We start from the raw sequence: 21,927 nt of genomic DNA on the forward strand, positions 1-21,927 counted from the left end.
AATGTGTGACGCTTGGTCAAACGGTAGATAGCCACAAAGTGCCATACCTGGTTTCCCCGAGCTACTTCCCAAAGCAAGTGGAACTTCCAACATCCCAATAAGTTACCTGAATACCCCACTTGGATACCCTACCATGTCAGCCCACTTCGTTGGAACGCCTTCTGAGGTTCTCCCCCAGGCATCAATTTCGGGAGTGGCTTCTAACATAGTCACTGCACCACCAGCTTTGGCTACGGCACAGCCAACCTTGCCTAGGCAAAGTTTTGATCAATCTACTTTTACTTTCCAAGTACCATCTTTTCCACCAGATACTGCCCATTTCACCACCAATTCTTACCCTCAACAACCCTGGTATGAGTTTACCGTGGGGCAAGAAAAAGTTATAAAGAATCCCGAGCAATAGTAAAACAAAGCCTTAACAAGCATGGAACAAAGCCTTAAGAATATACAAGGCTTAAGTGGCCAAAAGAGCGTATCCTACACTGATTTATGTATATTCCCGTATGGTCATTTGCCTATCGGTTTCAAGATCCCCATGTTCGAAAAGTATGATAGGCACGGGGACCCCATATCCCACCTCAAGAAGTATTGCAATCAATTTAGATGGGCAGGCAGAAAAGAAGAGCTCCTAATGGCTTATTTCGGAGAGACTCTAGTTGGCATCGCATCCGAGTGGTACATGGATCAAGACATGTCTCGGTGGCACATATGGGATGATTTGGCTCGAGATTTCGTTAGGCAGTTTCAGTACAACATAGACATAGCTCCAGATAAAAATTCCCTGTCTAATCTCAAAAAGAAGTCTTCAGAGAGTTTTCGAGAATATGCTATTAAGTGGCACGAACAAGCGGCCAGCGTGATGCCCCCGATGGATGAGGCCGACATGGTCAGTGTTTTTATACAAGCCCAAGAGGTTGACTACTTCCAATATATGATGTCTGCAATGGGGAAGTTGTTTGCTGAGGCTATCAAAATTGGGGAGATGGTCGAAAATGGTTTGAAGACAGGCCACATATTGAGCCATTCTGCTATAAGAGCTACGTCCCAAGCAATTCAGGGCGGGTCAACCCCGAGGTTACTTCCCGCCAAACACCCTGCAACATTATTATCCTTACCAGGATGTGGCTTATCTCATGGCTCCTCAGCCTTATGCGGTGATGAATGCCCAACCATACGCTCGGCCACAACAACAGTTTAACCAAAACCGAGCTCTACTTCCTAGAAATAACCCTCCTCACCAAGCTCCATATAATCCCCATCCCCCACAAAATAAGTTTCCATACAATGCCCGTGCCTGGGAGCCACCCAGAAGAAACAACTTCACGCCTATTGGTGAATCATACTCTAGCCTTTTCCCTAAACTGGTCCAAATGGGTTTGTTGCAACCTGTACCTCAAACCAGGCAAAACCCGGAGTCGCCCTCCTACCGACACAGTGATCGATGTGCTTACCATTCAGTAGCAGAAGGGCATGACACTAAAGACTGTTGGACTCTTAAAAGGGCGGTCGAAATTCTGATAGAGCAAAAATGGGTAGTGCTGAAAGATGAAGAGATCCCTAATGTGACCAATAACCCATTGTCGGCTCACAACAACGGGCCGGTTAGTGGGATGATTTGCGAGGATAAGGAGTTTGACTCAGCCCTGAAAGCCATCATTACCATCACTGATGTTGAAAAGAAGCCAAGGGTGGCTATAAAGCAAGACAAGGGGGAGAAGAAGAGTAACCCTACCCCTCAAAGTGCAGAAAAGACAATGGAAACCAAAACAGGGGCAGTACCCCCTAAAGATGATATTCTTTATGTTCCCTGGGCTTATAGGAAAGAACAGTTTGTATTGAGTCCCCCCAAGAGGTTCGAGCTAAGCAAGGGACCTAAGATGTACGTACCAAGAGGGACTTATGTGGCGTGGAGGCCGGTAATTTCACCAAAGCTGAATGAGCCCATGGTTATTAGTCGCACACCATAGAAGCCCATGAAGGATCCCACTGTCGTCCCCTGGAATTACAACAGAGTGGTAGTGACGTACAAAGGAAAAGAAATCGTGGGGAAAGTGATTGAAACAAACCCGTATGGGAAGTACATCAATCTGGAAGAAGTGAACAATGCCAAATAGAAGCGCTTTCCGCTTAAAAAGCCAGTCAATGCCGAAGAAGCGAAAGAATTTTTCTGAAAGATGAAAGCCTCAAACTACGAGGTAATTGACCAACTCCGGAAGTTTCCCTCTCAGGTCTCGCTCTTGTCTCTACTAATAAGCTCGAATGAGCATCAGAAAGTGCTGATAAAGACCCCCAATGAAGCCTATGTTCCAATTGAAATTAACCACTGTTGAGCAACTGGAAAGGGTGGCAGAAAAATTCTTTGAAGTTAACCAGATTTCATTTAGCAAGAATGACTTGCCCCCGGAAGGGGCTGCCCACAACAAAGACCTTCATTTGACAGTTAAATGTGAGGGGTACTATGTGAAAAGAGTCATGCTGGATGGTGGATCTGGGGTTGACATCTACCTTCTTTCAACTTTGCAAAGAATGAAAATTGGGACTGAGAGAATCAGGCCTACAATGTTTGTGTGCGTGCCTTTGATGACATCAAGAGAGACACAATATGAGAGATTGATTTGATCTTGACTATCAGTCTGGTGGATTTCGAAGTGACATTTCAGGCCTTAGACATGGATACCTCCTATAATTTTCTATTAGGAAGGCCTTGGATCCATGTTGCGGGGGCCATACCTTCTACTCTACTCCAAATGGTAAAATTTGAAAACGAAGATTAGGAAATCGTGTTCCATGGAGAGGACGAGCAATCAAGTTACAGGGACCCATCAGTCCCATGTCTCGAGGCTAGGGAAGGTAGATAGCACATAGTCTATCAAGCTTTTGAGGTTGTATTCGCAGATCAATGTCAGGAAGGAAGCCCGTGTCCTCAACTCTTTCTATCAAATACGTCAATCATGGTCGCCACTGAGATGATCAAGCACGGTTATAAGCCTGGGAAGGGGCTCGGGGCATCTTTGCAAGGTATTATGGAGCCCATCACCTTGACTGCCAGTAAAAACTTCTTTGGTGTCGGTTTCCAAGCAACAGAAGCTGAAGTAAAATGGGCTAAAGAACGTTAGAATGACGGATGGGTTCTACCTCAGCCGATCCTGCATCTGTCCAAAACATTCGTCAAGCCAAAATACACAGAAGAAGAAGATGAGTCCTTCACGGCCGAGGAAATTGAGGACATATGTGGACCCATGAGGCAAATGTTATATGAAGCTCATATGGTCCAGCCGGGTGAAGGCTCGAGCACTATTGAGGTGCAATTTATGAGGCCCGATGCCAAGCTACAAAATTGGAATGCTACTTCGTTCCCAGTCAGGCGGGAATGACGGTAGTCCAGTCTTGCCACCTTTTCTGCATTCCGAGTTATTCCAGGGTGTAAGTCGAATGTTTCTTTTAGTTTATTGTTCTTTAAATTCCAATGTAAACCCTTCTATCTTCAAATTCAATGAAATGAAATCAATATTTCATCGTCTATGAATCTCTTTCTTTATTCTTTCTGATTTTTGTTACTTTTCTTATTTCTTCTTTTCAGTTATAATAATGCGGACTTAAATATCACTACATGCTTGCGAACTTCATGCCCAGATCATAGCACGCTGTCTAATTGTGAAATAATGAATCAAGAACCGGAATATGATGAAGATGAGGCTTTTAGGGAAATAAACTGAGAACTGGAACATTCGAGAATAAACCTAAGCCAAACTTAAATGAAACCGAGCCGGTTAATTTGGGTAGTTCAGACGAGGTCCAAGAAACCATGATAAGCATTCACACGGATGAATGAACTAGGGATGCATTGATCCAACTTTTTATTCGAATTCAAAGATGTGTTTGCTTGGTCCTATGATGACATGCTTGGACTAAGTGTTGATTTAGTGGTACACAAATTGCCAACTTACCCCGATCATTCCTCTATCCAGCAAAAATAGAGGAAGTTCAAAACTGACATCAGTGACAAGATCAAAACAAAGGTCACCAAATACTTAAAAGCGGGTGTGATCCGAGTGGTCCGATACACCGCATGGTTGGCTATGTGGTTCCAGTGCCAAAGAAAGATGGGAAAACTCGAGTGCGCGTTGACTATCGAGATCTGAACAAAGCAAGTCCCAAAGACAACTTCCCTTTGCCAAACATCCATATCCTTGTTGACAACTATGCCAAACATGAGATACAGTCTTTCGTGGATTGTTATACTGGATATCATCAGGTCTTGATGGATGAAGAAGACACAGAAAAGATAGCCTTCACCATGCCCTCGGGCACCTATTATTACAGGGTCATGCCTTTTGGTTTGAAGAATGCCAGGGCCACTTACATGAGGGCTATGACTACCATCTTTTATGACATGATGCACCAAGAAATCGAGGTGTAGGTGGATGATATGATCATCAAATCAAGAACGTAGGATGACCATGTTCAGGATCTGAGAAAGTTTTTTGAGCATCTACGTAAGCATGACTTAAAGTTAAATCCAGCTAAATGTGCATTTGGAGTTCTATCTGGGGAAACTCTTAGGATTTAAAGTCAGTCGGATGGGAATCGAGCTAGATCCAATAAAGATAAAGTCTAGTAGGGATTTGCCTCCTCTGAGAACCAAGAAAGAGGTTATGAGTCTGTTGGGAAGGTTGAATTACATCAGCCGGTTCATTGCTCAGTTGACTTCCACATGTGAGCCCATATTCAAGGTGTTGAAGAAAGATGCAGTGATTAAATGGATAGATGAGTGTTAAGAAGCCTTCAACAAAATCAAAGAATATCTATTGAATCTGCCAGTCTTGGTCCCACCCGAACCTGGAAGGCCTTTGTTTTTGTATTTGACGGTGTTGGAGAATTCCTTTGGGTGCATTCTCGGGAAACATGATGTGACCGGGAAGAAAGAACATGTGATATACTATCTGAGCAAGAAGTTCACTAGTTATGAGGCCAAATACACTTTGTTGAAAAGGACTTGTTGTGCCCTAACTTGGGTCGCTTAGAAGCTTAGGCATTACCTATTGGCCTACACCAACTATCTCATCATCAGGTTGGATCCTTTGAAGTACATATTCCAAAAGCCGATGCCCACAGGGAGGTTAGTAAAATGGAAAATCCTACTCACCAAGTTTGACATATTCTATGTCACCCACACGGCAATGAAAGCTCAAACTTTAGCGAAAAATCCTATTGATGGCGAGTATCAGCCTTTGAGTACTTATTTTCTAGACGAGGAAGAAAATTCAGTTGAGGTAACTTCAAAAGATTCCAATGCTTGGAAAATGTTCTTCGATGGAGTTGTGAACGCAAAAGGTGTTGGGATTGGGGCAATCTTTATCTCATCCACTGGTCAGCACTATTCGGCCACAACCCAGCTTCGATTTTTCTGCACAAACAACACTGTCGAGTATGAAGCATGCATTATGGGTATGAACATGGCAATCGACCAAGATGTGGAAGAATTGTTAATCATGGGAGACTCGGACGTGATTATCTGACAAGCTCAGGGTGAATGGGAAACTTGAGATGTCAAGCTTATTCCATACAGGCAACATGTGGAAGATTTTAGCAAGCAGTTCAAGTCAGTCGAGTTCAGGTACATTCCTCGTTTTCACAACGAGTTAGTCGATGCACTCGCTACTTTGGCCTCGATGTTGCCATATCTAGGCAATGTCCACATTGACCCGTTAGAAATCCAAATCCGAGAAAGGCATGGTTATTGCAATACGGTTGAGGTGAAACCAAATGTTCAGCCATGGTATCATGATATCAAGAGATTTTTGAAAATGAAGGAATATCTAAAGCTAGACAATGGAGACCAAAAGAGAACCATTAGATGGCTTGCCAACGGTTTCTTCTTGAGCGGAGAGCTCTTATACAAAAAGACTCCAGATCTTAGCCTTTTAAGATGTGTGGATGCCCAAGAGGCCGGAAGAATCATAAATGAAGTGCACGCAGGAGTGTGTGGTCCACATATGAATGGATACGTCCTTGAAAAGAAAATCCTTCGAGCAGGCTATTACTGGATGACCATAGAAAAGGATTGCTTCAGTTTTGTCCGAAAATGTCATCGGTGTTAGGTGCACGGTAACCTGATTCATGTACCACCTTCAGAATTGCATCCTATGTCAGCATCGTGGCCGTTCGTTGCTTGGGGTATGGATGTCATTGGGCAAATCGAGCCAAAGGCTTCAAATAGGCATAGATTCATATTGGTTGCCATTGACTACTTCACAAAATGGGTTGAAGCAGTCACCCTCAAAGCCGACATTAAGAAAGAAATGATGGACTTTGTGCACTCCAACATCATCTACTGTTTTGGTATTCCTAAAACTATCATTACGGACAATGCTACAAATCATAATAGTCATTTGATGAGGGATATATGCGTACAATTTAAGCTTACGCATCGGAATTCTACCCTTATCGGCCCAAAGCCAATAGTGTTGTTGAAGCATCAAACAAGAACATCAAGAAGATTCTTAGGAAGATGATCCAAAGTTCTAGACAATGGCATGAAAAATTGTCGTTTGCGTATTTGGGATATCGCACAACTGTGCGCACATCAGTTGGAGCAACACCCTATCTATTGATTTATGGCTATAAAGCCATAATATCCACAGAAGTTGAAATTCCTTCTCTCTGAATCATCGTTGAAGCCGAGATTGAGAATAGTGAGTGGGTCAAGACCCGTCTAGAACAGCTACCCCTGGTTGATGAAAAGCGGATGGACGCAGTTTGCCACGGGCAGTTGTATCAACAAAGAATAGCCCATACATTATGAGACGTATTCTCCCGCATCATAAGGAAGCAAAAGAAAAGTTCGCTCCAAACTGGAAGGGCCCATACATTATAAGAAAATTGTTGCCAAAAAGGGCATTGTACCTAGGAGATATTGAAGGAAATGACCCTGAAACAACTGTCAATGCAGATGCGGTCAAGAGTTATTATTTTTAATCCCTATGCGATACCAATATTGTCCGATCGGGATGACGAAGGCTTTTATTCTCGCTACACCAAATATTTCAACCTTTTGCCAACCCATTGATTCGGTTACCTTTCTTTGTTCACCCTCTTTGGAACTCGAACAGATTTGTAAAAAAATCATCATAAAAAACAAAGCTTCCCTAAACTACATTCTACTTGATTCTGAAAGGATACGTTGACAGCCTCTCTCTGGGGTTCAGTCGCACTAAAACAAAAATCCAAATTTCCCCAAAAGTGAAACTGGGGCAGATGTTATAATGGTTAGGCGATGATCTTGCCTGAATGGTTCCAAAGTTGTAATTTAATCCAAATTCTTTTTACCCCAAATCCTGTTCAAGTCCTTTCTATCAATCGGTGAGAATATTAAAGGATTAAAGAATGCAGCTATTTGAATCAGATACAATCAAATGAGAGAAATAAAATGAAAGATTCTTATTGGTGAAAACCCACACGGGCACCGTAACACGATAGTGAGCAGAGAAACTGAAAATGAGAGAGTCTTGTTAGTGAAAAATCTCAAAGAGCACTATAAGGCAATGGTAAGAAGAGAAACGAGAGAGGTCAATTGGCAAAACCCCGCAAAGGGTGCCATTAATCGAAAAGAAGGAATTCCCTACAACCATCGGCACTTATGGAGTCCTGGCAAGGTTTCCCGATTTTAAGATTCGAGTTATGATGGGTTTATGAGAGATTGGTTGCACAGATCGGGTATCCAGTCCAAGAAACATGTCATGTCTATTGAAGTCTGCATGCACTCCAGATAAGTCCTTTTTTCTTCCCTCGAAAGGGACACTTCTTGTTAAATTCATTATCTTGTCCTTTGTTTACTTTTCTTTGAATTCCTTTCGGTTTAATCCTTCTTCGAAACTAATACAAAGAAAATATGGCAAGATTAGTTTTACAGGGTTCTGCTTAACAAAAGCTAAATTCAAGGAAAGGCACCCAGCCTTAGCAGGTGCATCAGGTCGATCTCGAGTGCCCATGATGGCCGATGCTTCAGAGTCAAAATTATTAAAAAGGAAAGAAATCCAAATTCAAGTGCCCAAAAGGCAAAATAAGATAAAAAGGCCAAAGCCCCCACAGGTGAACCATCGTGTGAAATTTCGAAAAGTCAAGATTCCTGGGTTTAGGAAAGAGATCGATCTCCAGAAAGTCAGCGAGCAATAGCGGTTTTAATCAAAAGAGTTGGTCCGAGATCATAAAATCAAGGCCACAAAACCAACCACCATTTAAAACTAACAATTGTTCTTTGTTTGAAAACATGAAACAGGTGCAATCCAAAGCAACCTTGAAAGAAGCAGGTGCAACCAAAAAACACTGCGAAAGGGCTAGAAGCAGTTTTGCAGCAATAATCCATTCGAAAGGAAGTCTCCTCCAAATTCTTTCGTGCATTCTTACTCATTTTTCTTAAATAAAAAGAGGGAGAAGAGAAGAAAATTCAAAAACATGGTAGCCCAGAGTCCCTACTCCCTAGTCGCTTTTCCAACATACGGTCTCCACTCCCTAGTTGAGTTTATTTTAGACATACGGTCTCCACTCCCTAGTCGCTTAGCCAACATACGGTCTCCACTCCCTAGTTGAATTTATTTTAGACATAGGGTCTTCACCCACTAGTTACTTTAGACATAGAGTCTCCACTCCCTAGTCGCTTTTCCAATATAGGGTCTCCACTTCCTAGTTGATTATTTTAGACATAGGGTCTCCAACCCATAGTCACTTTTCAAACATGGGGTCTCCACTCCCTAGTCTGTTTTTTCCATCATAGGGTCTCCACCCCTAGTTAAAGTTATTTTAGACATTGGGTCCCCACTCCCTAGTCGCTTTTCCAACATAGGGTCTTCACTCCCTAGTTGATTTTATCTTAGACATAGGGTCTCCACTCCCTAGTCGCTTTTCCAACATAGGGTCTCCACTCCCTAGTTGAAGTTATTTTAGACATAGGGTCCCCACTCCCTAGTCGCTTTTCCAACATAGGGTCTCCACTCCATAGTTGAAGTTATTTTAGACATAGGGCCTCCACTCCCTAGTTGAATTGATTTTAGACACAGGGTCTCCACTCCCTAGTCGCTCTTCCAACATAGGGTCTCCACTCCCTTGTCATTTTTCCAACATAGGGTCTCCACTCCATATTTGAGTTTATTTTAGACATAGGGTCTCTGCTCCCTAGTCGCTTTACCAACATAGGGTCTCCACTCCCTAGTTGAATTTATTTTAGACATAGGATCTCCACCCCTAGTCACTTTTCCAATATAGGGTCTTCGCTCCCTAGTCTACTTTTTCCAACATAAGGTCTCCACTCCCTAGTCGCTTTTCCAATATAGGGTCTCCACTCCCTAGTTGAAGTTATTTTAGATATAGGGTCTCCGCTGCCTAGTTGAATTTCTTTTAGACATAAGTTCTCCACTCCCTACTCTCTTATCCAACATAGGGTCTCCATTCCCTGGTTGATTTCTTTATAAATATAGGCCCTACTCCCTAATCTCTTTTCCAAAGGATACACATGTTATATCCCGCATTTAGCACGTTAATGTTTCGTCATAAGTTAATCGATGTAGACTCGGAAATGAGATTATTTTGAGATCATAAGCATTTATGTTATTTGTAAGAAGTGATAAGTAAGTGATATAAAGGTCAGAGGGTTAACGAATTGAAGAAATTGAGTATCGCGAAGTTTGTTATTTTGGGATAAAATATGGTCTGAGCTATAATAACCGATATTTATGGACTAGTACCATACAAGTTGCTTTATGACCATGATAATATGATGTATAATGTATATTAAGATAAGTAGAATTTAAATAATTTGAGATAATTCTTAATTGTATGGGAAATTGATTAGTTACCGAATAACGGGACATTACCTAATTAATAAATAAATTATAATATAATATTAAGAATCCCCACCCACGTGGCAGCACCACCATAAGCTTAGGAATGACTGTTAAAGTCATTTGTCTATGTGGCAACTTATATTAAGACTTAAATGATACACCTTTTTGCAAAAGGAAATGACATTATGTCTTAAGGATATAAAAAAGGATCATATATCCATCTGATAACGTGAGAGTTTAAGAAACTGGAGGAATTCAAATGTCTGGCATTCTATAGCGTCTTCAATGCTTCAAGACCCGGGATTTCATAGCAACTTAACTAATGTGAGTTTTGCAATATTAAGGGAGTACGGTATAATCTCTCTCAAGAGAATCGACTTAGGTATGTTAAGGTTAATCCTTCCTTCTTTTCGCATGATTCAAGTAATGATACGTAAACGTAATGTTATTTCATAAGTGATTTTGCTTTTAGCAGTTAAGGATGCCTATATTATTTATTTATGTAAAATGATATTCAAGCATGTCTAAATATGTTCCTATGTCTCTATTGAGGCGTAGCTGGTTGATTGGTGAGTTGATCAGTTGGAGAGTCAATCGCTATATTGAACTAGCTGTTAAGAATTTTCCCATTAAAAGGCACTAACTTAACATTGAAGAGTATGTTGTTACTTGAATAAAAGAAATAAAATTTTTAATTGGTGAATATGAAATAGTAATGTCAAGTGGAGTGCATTCAAGTATATTACTCAAAGATGGTCAAATTTCAGCTAAGGAAATTTTGAGAGTCAAGACAAGAAGTGGCGTTAACAAAACCAATGACAGTTATGTCATTTAAAGCTTGGAGAATTTCGTTTTTGAGATAATTGCCTTTTAGAGAACGTGTCCTGTATAATTCACATTGATTGGTAAACGGATGGTTAAGGAGAATTTTTGGCTAGGAAATGCTCTGGTATTGTTACCTAATTATGACTTGCACTATTTAACAATACATATCATTTCTAAGGTGTTAAAGGGACTTTGAAAGAAAAGGGTACGAGAGATCCAAAATTTATTGTCAACCACTGGATTCTTATGTCCTCTTTTATCTCATGAATTCTTTAGGTACTATATGCATGTAGATGTGCCGAACTCTCCTATATTTGTGTTTTACTTACTAAGGTGAAATAAAGAAAATAACTTCGGAATGAACAATGATTTTCCTTAGATAAAGGTGTTAATATTCATAATACAGTAATACATGCATCTTCGTGTATATGCATATACCATCGTGCTACGACCAGTTGGGAAGTTACATATTTACCACCATGTTACGGTCGATTGAGCAATCATACATAATTATTGACCACCGTTCTACGGCCGGTCGGCAGACATGCATTTACCACTGGGCTATGGCCGGTTGGGCAGTTACCACTGGTTGGGCAGTTATGTATCATTATTTACCACTAGTTGGGCAGTCATATATTTACCACCGTGCGACGGTCGGTCAGGCAGTTACCACTTATCAGTTGTCCAGTTAACGCGATGAGAATGATATAATCAGAACTATTATATCGTAGTTTTATTTATATATACGAATGAGTTTTATTCTACATGATATGACCCTTAGCGGCAAGTCAGAAGTTATAAGTTGACTCTTATCGCTCCCCGAGATAGTATCTTACTATTACTACGTTTCATTTCTGCCTTACATACTCGGTACATTCTTTGTACTGACGTCCTTTTTCCTAGGACGTTGTGTTTTATTCCACGCAGGTGTAGAAAGGCGAGGTGAGGACCATCTACTGTAGGTTGCCTCCATATATCAACTTTTGGTTGGTGAGCTCCACATCTTCCTGGAATATTGTCGAGTTATGTTCTATATATGTTACTTTGTTTTATGAAGATTTCGGGGACCCTGTCCCAACTTTAATATTATGATCATGTTTTCTTAGAGGTTTTGTAGATAGTGTCCTGTGTATAGCTTTTGGTATGACGTGTCAATGGCCTTGACGGCCCCTATGTATCTATATAAATCTTTTGAATTAGTTATGTGAGTTAAGTTCTAATATTGTTAATTACATATATAGATGTGTCCTATCATGGCCCATGACAGGTTTAATAAAAATAAAAGGAGAAAAGGGGATAAGGTACGTGGCACTCGGTTGAGTATGCACCGGGTGCTAGTCGTGGCCCTCTAATTTGGGTCGTGACAAAAGTGGTATCAGAACAGTTCTGTCCTAGGGTTGTCTGCCTATCGTGTCTAATAGAGTCTTGCTTATAAATGTGTTGTGCACCATGTTGTATAAACAAGAAACTACAGGGCATGTAGGGACCGTTTATCATTCCTTCTTGATATTAGATCGTGCAATAGAGCAGAGTCATAGGGAATAAATCTCTTGACCTTTGACTTGTTTTATATATGCAGTAATGCCTATAACCAGGAAAGCTATGGTTATTTAGAAGGATAAAGTAGTGGCAGAAGAGGGCATGAGTAGAGTACCAATCTCTAGTGAGGGCCAGGGTGAGGACCTGAGGGAAAATACGACACCCTCGCATAATTCTCCGATTTCGCTAGCACCTGAGGAGAAGACGAGGAACCCAGTACCTCCACCTATTGTTTAGGACAATATATGGATATACGGAGTGAAGTACAGTTTTTGACTAGATTGGTAGCCGCTCACGCTCAGCGCCAGGTAGGTATAGGTGTTGGTTGCGTTGATAGGGCTATTAGCGCGAGAGTTTGAGACTTCATCAACCTGGACCCTCTAGTGTTTACCGGAACCAACAAGGATGAGGAACCATAAAACATTATTGATATGATGTAGAGGACATTGAAGTGATGCATGCATCAGACACTGAGTCAGTAGAGTTGGCTTCTTACCGATTGCGGGATGTTGCGGTTCAGTGGTATGAAACTTGGAAATTGTCTAGAGGGACAAATGCATCTCCAGCGGTATGGGAAGAGTTCTTAGGGGCTTTCTTATGTCATTACTTGCCATCAGAGATTCATCAGGCAAGGGTAGATAGGTTCTTGGTGCTTAAACAAGGGAATATGAGTGTGCGAGAGTATAGTCTCCAGTTTGATTCCTTGGCGAGGTATGCCCCCTCGATTGTGGCTGAAATGAGTGACCGAGTAAATCGGTTTGTGGTAGGACTTGGGAAGCACCTAATATGAATGCTCCACGGCCGCTCTGCTTGATGGTATGGATATTTCCCGCATCCAGGCTTATGCTCAGAATTTGGAGGACCGAAAATGACAGCAATACGAGAATCGTGATGAGGGTCAGCGTAAGAAGGCCAGACCTACTAGGCAACCTGAGGATTTTTCGGGTGATCCTATGTCACCATATCCTATTGAAAGTGTCCAATAGTTGCAGAAGCCGTATTATGAGGGATCTGTCTATTCTGAGTCAGGTCAGAGCTCAAGAATTTCGGGTTTTCAGGATAGGAGGTATTTAGCGCAAATGAGGGCGCCCCCTCTGCGGTGTAGTCAATGCGGTAGAGCTCATTCTGGACAATGTCGTCAAGGGTGTAATGTATGCTATACCTACGAAGAACCTAGTCATTACATGAGGGTTTGTCCTATAAATGGCAGAAGTGGAATGGTTTAGCCCACCAGATCTATAGCAGTCTCTTTCTCTTCAGTACGCCCTCAAGAGTGAGGCCCTTGGGCATTAGCTGGTAGATGTAGACGTAGGGGTGGATCATCTAGCTTCAGCGGTAATCAGATCTGCATATATGCTTTGGCACGTCATCAGGACCTAGAGGCTACACCGGATGATATGTCAGGTACTGTGACTATGAGTAATGTTCGATCTTACTAACGCAAATTATCCATTTAATATGATTAAAATAAGATTGAGTTGGCATTACGTATGAAGGGTTAAGGAAAACCAAGACTAGCTTGAAAACAAAGTATGAAACTGGTTATTAAGATTACAACTAGTAGGTGTTAGCGTCTAGAAGATAGATAACAGAATCGTAGGTGACGAATGGATTAGGAAGTAGTTTTAGGGAGGGACGACGTCCTGACCCTGTATGATCCTGATAATTGCTTCATTGGAGTATAGCCCGGGAAGATATATACATTTATAATTGATGAGTATATATGTACATCTTGGAAGTTTAAACAATAGAGGACAAATATTTCTAAGGGGGGAAGGATGTTACACCCCGCATTTAGATAGGTTTTTGCAAAAGTAAATAACATTATGTCTCAAGGACATAAAAAAGGATCATATATCCATCTGCTAACGTGAGAGTTCAAGAAATTGGAGGAATTCAAATGTCTGGCATTCTATAGCATCTTGAATGCTTAAAAACTCGGCATTTCAGAGCAACTTAATTAATGTGATATTTTGCAATATTAAAGGAGTACGGTATATCCCTCTCAAGAGAATCGACTTAGGTATGTTAAGGCTAATCTTTCCTTCTTTTGGCATGATCCAAGTAATGATACGTAAACGTAATGCTATTCCATAAGTGATTCTACTTTTAGAAGTTAAGGACGCCTATGTTATTTATTTATGCAAAATGATATTCAAGCATATCTAAATATGTTCCTAAGTCTCTATTGAGGCGTAGTTGATTGATTGGTGAGTTGATCAGTTGGAGAGTCAATCTCTATATTGAACTAGCTGTTAAGAGTTTTCCCATTAAAAGGCAATAACTTAACATTGAAGAGTATGTTGTTACTTGAATAAAAGAGATGAAATGTTGAATTGGTGAATATGAAATAGTAATGTCAAGTGCATTCAAGTTTATTACTCAAAGCTGGTCAAATTTCAGCTAAGGAAATTTTGAGAGTCAAGACAAGAAGTGGCATTAACAAAACCAATTACAGTTATGTCATTTATAGCTCGGAGAATTTCACTTTTGAGATAATTCACATTGATTGGTAAACAGATGGTTAAGGATAATTTATAGGTAGGAAATGCTCCTGTATTGTTACCTAATTATGATTTGCACTATTTGACATTACATTTCATTTCTAAGGTGTTAAAGGGACTTTGAAAGAAAAGGGTACGAGAGATCCAAAATTTATTGTCAACCACTAGATTCTTATGTCCTCTTTTGTCTCATGAATTCTTTAGGTACTATATGCATGTAGATGCGCCAACCTCTCCTATGTTTGTGTTTTACTTACTAAGGTGAAGTAAAGAAAATAACTTCGGAACCAACAATGATTTTCCTCAAATAAAGGTGTTAATGTTCATAATATAGTAATCCATGTATCTTCGTGTATATGCATTTACCACCGTGCTACGACCGATTGGGCAGTTACATATTTACCACGGTGCTATGGTCGGTTGGGCAGTCATACATATTCATTTACCACCATGCTACGGCCGGTCAGTAGACAAGCATTTACCACCGGGCTATGGCCGGTTGGGCAGTTATATATTTACCACCGTACGATGGACGGTCAGGCAGTTACCACTGATCAGTTGGGCAGTTAACGCCACAAGAATTATATAATCAGAACTATTATATCGTAGTTTTATTTATATATACGAATGAGTTTTATTCTACATGGTACGACCCTTAGTGGCAAGTCAGAAGTTATAAGTTGACTCTTAACGCTCCCCGAGATAGTATCTTATTGTTACTATGTTTCATTTCTGCCTTACATACTCGGTACATTCTTTGTACTGACGTCCTTTTTATTGGGATGCTGTGTTTCATGCCACGCAGGTGTAGATAGGCGAGGTGAGGACCATCCACTATAGGCTACCTCCATATATCAACTTATGGTTGGTGAGATCTACATCTTCCTGGAGTATTGCCGAGTCATGTTCTATATATGTTACTTTGTTTTATGAAGATGTCGGGGACTCTGTCCTAACTTATATATTATGATCATGTTTTCTTAGAGGTTTTGCAGACGATGTCCTGTGTATAGCTTTAGGTAGGACATGTCAATGGCCTTGACGGCCCCTATGTATTTATATAAATCTTTTGAATTAGTTATGTAAGTTAAGTTCTAATATTGTTAATTATATATATAGATGTGTCCTATCATGGTCCATGACAAGTTTAATAAAAATAAAAGAAGAAAAGGGGATAAGGTAAGTGGCGCTCGGTTGAGTAGGCACCGAGTGCCAGTCGTGGCCCTCTAATTTGGTCGTGACAACAGAATCCCGATTTTAATTACTTTCAATAAAGGAATAGTTTAGATTTTTGTTACAATAACTCACAAAATTTTTCCAGTGAAAATTGGGGTAGAAAATTTCGGTCATTTGTTTGCTTTGGTGCCTGAACAAGTTTTCACTGTGAGGCAGAAGGTTTAAGATGACCAAAAGAATAAGTCTCAACCCAAATAAAAGAAAAGAAGAAACAAGAAAAGAAGTTGAACTCTAAGTGCAGAAGTGGAGAAAAGATGCGGACTGCCCAAGATAAGAATGAAGTTACAAGTTTTGCATTGTCCCGCCTTGATCCAAAAAGCTGAATAAGAATGAACCATCGGTTGCAACTAACAACCATCAAGATTAAGATCAGAGTCTGTAGGAAGAACCATCCAAGACTCAATATCAAGCTTTAGAAGGTTTATAGATAGGAATCTTGTAACTCGTAGTTGATAGGCTTAGCTAGTTTAGCTTTTCATCTTTTATTTTGGTGTAATAAGGAGCTCAGCAAGCAGAAACAACAGTATCAACAGTGAAATCACAGTTTTCCGGTAGTCCCAACTACCAAAATTTCAAGAACAACACTGACCTGATTCCTTTATAGCCAAGGATATGTAGGCAACCTCTGGAGCAAGGTTTGGTCAGACTTTTCAAAAGATGCTCCTCATGGAGTTTCAAATGGGAAAAGATTGCTTGTAATTGCTCATTTTATCTTTGCCTGAAAACCCTTCATGCTCCCGAGCAAAGAGGGGTAGCTGTGAGCATGTGATTTTTGCCCTATACGAATTACTCCTATATAATCTAAGAAAATAAATTTTTTCCAATAATTTGCCATTTTATAGGATTTTTGTAGGATTTTATTAATTGTTTGCATTTTTGTGCACATTTAATTTCCATTAAAAATCATGAAAAATGTCAAAAATACCATGCATTGCATTTAGGTTTTGTTTTTTACATTTTTAGGATTAATTGGTTAACCATTTGTGCCATTAAAAATGAAAATTACAAAAATGATCCATTTTTACATTTTTTACCTTTTAATTTCTAGATTAGTGATCTTTCTCTTTTAATGTAGGATTAAGTAATTTTCATAATTATTGTAATTATATAATTAGTTTAATTTTTCAATTTGGATTAAATTAGGATTTTTAATTTAGGATATTTAATTAAAAAAGAAGAAGAAAAAAAAAGAAAAGGAAATAGGAGTTAATTGAAAGAAAGGGGGCTTAAATTAAAATTGGGTTGTTTTCATACCCAAAATCCATCCCAAATCCGCCCCAAATACCCAGACCCAAAATAGCCACCCGGTCCAGGTCTGCCCCATCCCCAAACGACCCTGTTTTTCCTTGCTCTCATCATGACCGTTGGATCATTGTGATCCAGCGGCCCAGAACTGGCCCTCATTACTATAAGACTGTCTAAAGCCAAACCCCAAACCCTTTATACCCGTTCATTTCATCATCTCCCTCATCCTATAGCAAACCCTAGCCGCCTTCATACTCTTTGCCGCCTCTACCATCAAACACCCACTGGAAATCGCCTCACGGCTGTTCCGGTGTTCCAAAGGCCCCAAATCAACACCCCAGAACCTCCATTGTCTCCTCTTTACAAATCTTCAAACCAACTCCCTCGAATGCCACCAAATTCACATCCCATAATCTTGGCACCCCTCTAAACCCTAAACCACCATTAATCCCCTTCGAATCAGCCCCGAAGTTCCTCGAATTTTAAATCTAAGTTCTCAAGAACACTAGCTTTCTTTCACTTCCAAACCTTCGGCAGTTTTTGGGGCCGAATTCATTGCCCTTAATAAGAGTAGTTGATTCATGGTTGGCTAAAGTTCATGAATACCCCAAGAATTCAGGTCAGAATTCGAAGGTGTTTCAGTTTTATTATTGGAAGAATCAAGTGATCGGTAATTTCTTGTAACCTTTTCTTTAGTTTTCTTCTGGTTTTGGTCTTTCCATCTTTCTTTTAATTGTTTTTGGTTTTGCTGTATGACTTAGGTTACCTTTTCTTTCTTTGTTTAAGTTTCGTTAATTGCATGTTTCAAGATTTCGTTAAATATTCAATATTGCCTAGGCCCAGATTGTTAGATTGAAATGATTAGGTTTAGTTTTTTTATAATTCGCCTATTTCTGTTTCTCCTTTTATTTTATTTCTTGCTGTTTGCTTTGTTTATTTTTGTTGCTTGCAAGTTTTGTTAAGAATGGTATTAAAAGGTTAATCAATAGCCTATTTAACCAATTCCTGCTTAGTTTAGTTTTAGCTAGATTCAATTTCATTTCCTTGTGTTGAATTTAGCTACTTTGATTTTTGGTTTTCTTGGATTGAGCATGTTGGATTTCAGTAGCTTTTTGAATCTGAGTTTGATTGCCTACATTTTTTAATTATTTAGGTTTAATTGATTTTGAAATTAGGCTTGAGCCTTCGAACAACAAATCAAACCTTAGGTTAATGAATTGCAATATCATTAGGCAACTTAACCACTTAAGTGAAGGCCTCAAAATAGTTGTAATTAATTTAAAATCAGAACATAGGGAAAATGTGAAATAATCACTAATTAAAAGGGTAAAACATAGTTTTTACAAAGGTTAAATATCAGAATGTTCTAGACTTTTCACAGCTGTCTCCATCCTTAGCCTAAAATGTTGGTATTGGATAAGGAAAAGGACAGACAGCTGTAAAAGATGTTGTACTATTCTGATTTTCAAAAAAATAGGTTAGAATATTCCTTTTTGATTCTATTTTTTATGCACTCTATAAAAGGGAAACATTGCCTCACTCACAGATAGAGATTGAGCATTAATTTTACTGCACAAAGTTCTCTTTTCTTTTCTGAAAAAAGATTGAATTTTAGAAATTTTAGAAAACATTCAAAAACATCTTATTTTTGGTTTTCACATGCTTGGAAATATGGTTTGAAGTGGAGGATTTTCTGGGTTCCTTTAGCTGGATTTTCTGGTTTCAAAGCTGTCTTGATTTGGTTCAAACTTTTGATCTCTTTGGGTTGCTGTTGCTGTTGTTTGCTTTCTGCCCCTTCAAGCTTCAGCTGATTTTCTTTGTTCACCTGTTTACTTGCCGGTTTATTGTTGTTTGTTCAAGGTACTATGCTTGACCTTTTTCATGTAAAGCTCTTATTTGAAATGATATGAAACTGAAACTACTAGAAATCATATGATATGTATTCTCATGATTAACTTGTGATTGTGTTGATTGGATTTGATTAGTTTTCTATTTCATGAGCTTTTGATTTGGTCATTTTGTTTAAAAGAACCATGTAGTTTCTCCTTTTAGAAGTAACTTTGTGTGAAGATGCCTTTTGGTCACATGGCTGTAATCTGCAGATTTGGTAACCAGTTGGCCCAAATCAGCTAGATCTAAGCTAAAGATAGGATTTTGCTGGTTAAAGTTTTGCTGAAACTAGTATTTCTAATGTGGTGGATCAGCTTGTGATGGACAAATCATGTCCAAAAGAGGTAAGGATTGGTTGGGTTGCTGAAAAATGTAATACAATAGTTTACATAATAGTTCATATGTGTTAATAGATCTAACGCAACATGTTTGATTTTCTGAAAAAATTTCCTTCTTTCATTTGTTATTTATTCGGGACTGTAATAAATCAGATTTTATATCATGTTAAGGATCAAAATGTTTGCTTGAGGAGTACATTTTTTTGTCATTCTATTATCACCATTATGGTGGAACATGCCAAGTTATGAGCCCTACCCGTAAGGATAAAGGGCTATACTCTAATTCAAATGGGCTGAAGCTATGAGTAAGCCCAGATGAAAAATACCAAAAAAACTGGGCTTCGGCCATTGGGCCTGAGCTACAAGTCTAAAAATTCGTCTTTCACCTGTAAAAGGTTCCATGTATCAGTTAAATTGTAAATATAGGTTATTATTCTTCCTGTAAACCATGTAATCAACTGATGGATTAGAGCTATGTTGTATATCCTGATTTCATTTGAAAGCATGTTGATTTTTAATTGTTATAGATGGGTGAGTAGAGGTGGATAGGTCCAGTTAGGAAACAAATAGTGACCGGGCCCGCCTCTTACAGGTCCAATATGGGCCAGCTTTGTTCAAACAAGAATTCGGACCAGCAAGAGCCTGCTGAGGCTCTTTTGTTTTTCTTGGGCCAAGTCTTAAGCCCAGATGCAGCTTTTTGCAAAGCTGAACCCCTCCTAATTTAATCGAGTAATGAAGTCCAAGCCTAAACTCCTTTTTTCAAAAGAAAAAATTTAAGCTTAGCCCTTTTAATTAAGTGTAATTTTTCCTATAAAAAAAACAAGTTGAGGTGTGCCATACACAAACAAAACCCATAACTCATGGCCCTAATAAATTAGATTAAGAGCTAATATTTGCAGTTGCTATAGTTAAATACATTTCCTTTAAAGAGAAAAGGGTTGGAGGTGTGCCATTCATAAATTAGATCATCTATGGCCCTCACAAATATTATAACTTGGATATTAAAAATGAACCTTTGTAGTTGCTTTAGGTGCGCTACATTAAATTATCATGGCTACAGGTACGGCTCCCGTGACGTAGTTGTGATTGCTAAAATCCGGGTGTACATTTCATGTGACCCGACTTCAATTTCAAACAATATTAAATAAATGTGTCGCGAACCGCAGATGTATTTTATGTAACATGTTTAAGATGTGTTTTAAATAACATTGAATTTTCCTAAAAAACAGTAAAAACGGTTAAAAAGTCGTAAAATGCACATAGGTTTAAATGCGTAATTAATCAGGTAATAGGCCAATATTAACAGTTTAAGAGACTGTGCTAGAACCACGGAACCCAGGAATGCCTAACACCTTCTCCCAGGTTAACAGAATTTCTGATTTGCAGACTTTAAAAAATAAAAATTTCCTCTATTTGGGATTTTAAAAATAGACCGGTGACTTGGAACACGCAATAAACTATTCCAAGTGGCGACTCTGATAAATTAAATAATTCCATTTCGATTTATGTCACTTTAATTGGAAAAACTCTCATATACCCCGAGTGGTAAAAAAGGAGGTGTGACAGAAAATATCAATGCTAAAACGATATTATTGCTAGGGTATCCGATGGAGAATTCTGAGAACATCCTCGAAGACCCGTTGCACTCTTTTCCTTCAGCCGGATTTTGTCCCTAGAAAGGTTTTACCGGCAAGGTTTTTAATGAGGCAACGGCCATGCGGCACCTAAAAGAGACTCAACAAATATTCGAGATTTCTTTTACAATCCACCTCAAATACTGGGCCCCCCCAGAAGGTCATCTACTCGGGAAAGCTAAGGCACCCCAAATGGGACCCTGATAGGGAAAGTAATGTACCGGGCCAAACGGTCGAACGAACCGTGCCCATATATAGCAACTAAGTTTTTAACGACAAAAACATGTGTACTTGTACCAGATAATCAGAGAACAATTTTCATCAAAGCACTTCACACTTCAAAATAAACTCGATGTTTCAGCAAAGAGGACTCATCTGTCAAAATTGTCCCGAACACTAGGAGACTGGCGTCAATATCTTAAAAAATGCACGACCTAAGGATTGGGATCTCCAAAATCGTAAGCCCTCGACGAGGCAATACAATGTTTGAAAATAATGGCTCCCGAGTCAAGAAACCCTCGACGACTCGGGGACTACCGTCAAGCGCCACCTCCATCGACTTATCAAAACCCGAGGCCATAGGACCCCGAGCGGGCAGACTCGGTCTCGTAAGACCTACATAAGGTAGAAACTATATCTGTAAGACCTCAAGCAAGGCCTGAACAATACTTGTACCAAGTATCCAAAACTGTAAGACCTCAATGGCGTGAAAAGCTTGTAAGACCTTACTAAAGGCATAAACCTGATCTCAAAGTTTCGGCTATATATCGAACTTGTAAGACCCCTAAAAAGGCATACCTCAATATATATGCCGAAACTATCTCACTCGGGACTCAAAGGCTCCGGCCGAACAGAAATGACTCTGGTCATACGGCTA

At 39.5% G+C, this 21,927-nt stretch overlaps 1 protein-coding gene across 1 annotated transcript; it reads left to right on the top strand.

Moving 5' to 3' along the window:
• Window positions 1-424: 424 nt before the first annotated feature.
• On the top strand, window positions 425-1,198 carry LOC142165986 (uncharacterized). Its single transcript, XM_075224384.1, has one exon. The coding sequence runs from the start codon at window positions 425-427 to the stop codon at window positions 1,196-1,198; it is 774 nt and encodes a 257-aa protein (XP_075080485.1).
• The last annotated feature ends 20,729 nt before the right edge of the window (window positions 1,199-21,927 follow it).

Source organism: Nicotiana tabacum, chromosome 11, assembly GCF_000715075.1.
Source record: "Nicotiana tabacum cultivar K326 chromosome 11, ASM71507v2, whole genome shotgun sequence".
NCBI classification, from domain to species: domain Eukaryota; kingdom Viridiplantae; phylum Streptophyta; class Magnoliopsida; order Solanales; family Solanaceae; genus Nicotiana; species Nicotiana tabacum.